At 37.6% G+C, this 2,339-nt stretch overlaps 1 protein-coding gene across 1 annotated transcript; it reads right to left on the bottom strand.

The window, feature by feature from the left end:
* Positions 1-657: 657 nt before the first annotated feature.
* Positions 658-1,662, bottom strand: C922_05711 (hypothetical protein; the record flags this gene model as incomplete). The annotated part of the gene is made up of 2 exons (XM_008821282.1): positions 658-1,375; positions 1,430-1,662. 2 exons carry the CDS (start codon positions 1,660-1,662, stop codon positions 658-660), a joined length of 951 nt encoding a protein of 316 aa, XP_008819504.1.
* Positions 1,663-2,339: the final 677 nt, after the last annotated feature.

Genomic DNA, 2,339 nt, shown 5'->3' on the forward strand with positions numbered 1-2,339 from the left:
CAACTACCACAATCACGACTCCAGAGAAGAAAGAAAAACACTTGTCGGTCTCCTTAAAATAATAATTGGTTACTAAATTACACAAACTACTGTTCTTGTTTTGACTTCTCCCATAAAACAAATTATGAAATCTTGTTGTACATGAAGGCACTTCTGTGTAGATAGGTATCTAAAACGAAAAGAGTGGAAAACTAAAATGAAGCCCCTCGGGGAACAATTGTTTAGGTAACGGTGGCCAGAATTCTATGCAGACAGACAGGAAGAAAAGGAGAAAAAAATCATGAGTCTGGAGTTATTATCGGAAGGTGATCCATTAAAGCGGGAGAGTGCAGCTTATGGTTATAATATATATATAAACACGAATACAAAAAAAGAAACTCCATGCAGGCCTGTATTTATTTATCTTCCTATTTCTTCATGACAGGAGGATATCGATAATACGATTAAGTCATGGGAAACACTATGCTTCCGGGATTTATTAATCATTTATGACGAAAAAATATGACAGTCCCATGACGTGAGGGGGAAAGTCTCTGTAAATTTCTCCCCCAAAATACTGTAGTTTGCATATAGCGACTTCTCATTGGAGAAATTTCTTTACACAAATTGTTCATGAAACGTTCTGTATATTCTTCCATGATTATGTTCTGCGGCCCATCAATACCCTTGTCTGCCTTGTATTGGTCTCATCCTAGGTATACCATCATTCTGCCGAGTTTGCATCACAAGGACACCATCCCTTATTATGGATCGCCTCCCTTCGGCACCATTTTGGAGTGGCCTCCTGGCGTGTCCTCTTTTTCTGTTTCTATCTTCATTTCTATATTTGTTTTTAATGGACTTCTTAATTCTGTGTAACTTACGTCCAAGGTAGATGATTAAGACAGTGGACGAAACGAGAAAGAACTGGAAATCCATCGGGGAACCTACGGCCATTACTACTTTCCCGTATAGAAGCATTCCCAAAAGTGGTGTGAAAAACTTTAATATGGAAGTAGCGATTCCTAATCTGTCACATGAGGATTCCTCCTTTTTAGAAGATTTATTATCGCCCTTTGTGTGAGGAAGAAGGGAGCGAAGTGGTTGCTTCTTGATTCTTTTGTCGATGTCTTCGAAAAGGTTGTCTATCAAATTGGATGACTCGCTTGTCTCGTCAAAGTCACTCCCTGTCTCTCCAGATGACTTCCTTCCCTGTGGGACCCTTGACCTTCTACGATTTCGGTAATTCTGTTGCCCTTGAGATTTTTTAGCGGATGGTCTCAAGCACATTCCTTCTTCGTCGCTATCAGTGTCGCTTGGCTGTGTGATTGTATCTTTTAAGTTTCCCTTTACACGTTTCCTTGTTGTTTTTGTAAATATCTCTTCCGATTCGTCTCTGTCGTAATAAAATTGAGCCTTCTTCTCGTGGTCGTAATAAGCAAATTTCTACCGGTTTTCATTGGCGCGTGTTCCAGAAGGGTAGTAACTCCTTCTCTGATAACAGTTGTCCTCTTCATCCGGATTGTCATCATCCTCATCGTCATCATCCTCATTGTCATCATCCTCATCGTCATCATCCTCATTGTCATCATCCTCATCGTCATCATCCTCATTGTCATCATCCTCATCGTTATCATCCTCATCGTCAAAACCTTCATGGTCACTGTTCTTCCCGGCCTGCATAGTGACATGTCTCATTTGGTAGCTCTTTTGGGACTCACATTTTTATCCGTGTAATGCTAGGTTTCAACAGGGAGTGGAGCCGCCAGAGTTATAATAGAACGTGTTGACATATTCATTTTAGTTTATTTATCTAGTTATTAAGTTATTTCAACTTACCTTATTTTTTTTTATTCTACTTTATTCTGTTTTATTCTATTTTATTTTTTTTTATTATACTTTACTCTGTTTTATTTTATTCTACTTTCTTTTACGTTATTTTTATTTCGTGTTGTGCGGGGAAAAAATATTCTTTAGGAACTGTTTCGCAAAAAAATCTGGAGCTGAATAAAGGAACACAGAGGTGGGCATAATTTTTTTGTAAATTATTTAATGAAGTTCGACTGCTCCGTTTTTTTTTTCCTTTTTTTCTCTTGGAATTTTTCTTCTACATCGATATAGATCTTTACATTCTTTCTCTTAACTTTTAATAAGAATATAGGTAAATTCCTTCCTTCATTAGTTGATATTGCAAGATATCAAACTGTAAAAAAGCGGAGAATCGGGCGGAAATCGTCTTCTCACGATAAAAGAAAAGAGACAGGCAGGTAAGAATGGAAGTAGAAATGAAAAATAAACCTGGGAAATAGAAATGGGGAATAGAAATCGAAATAGGAATAGAAATAGCAGTTGGAATGGAA

This window comes from Plasmodium inui, assembly GCF_000524495.1.
Source record: "Plasmodium inui San Antonio 1 unplaced genomic scaffold supercont1.146, whole genome shotgun sequence".
NCBI lineage: Eukaryota > Apicomplexa > Aconoidasida > Haemosporida > Plasmodiidae > Plasmodium > Plasmodium inui.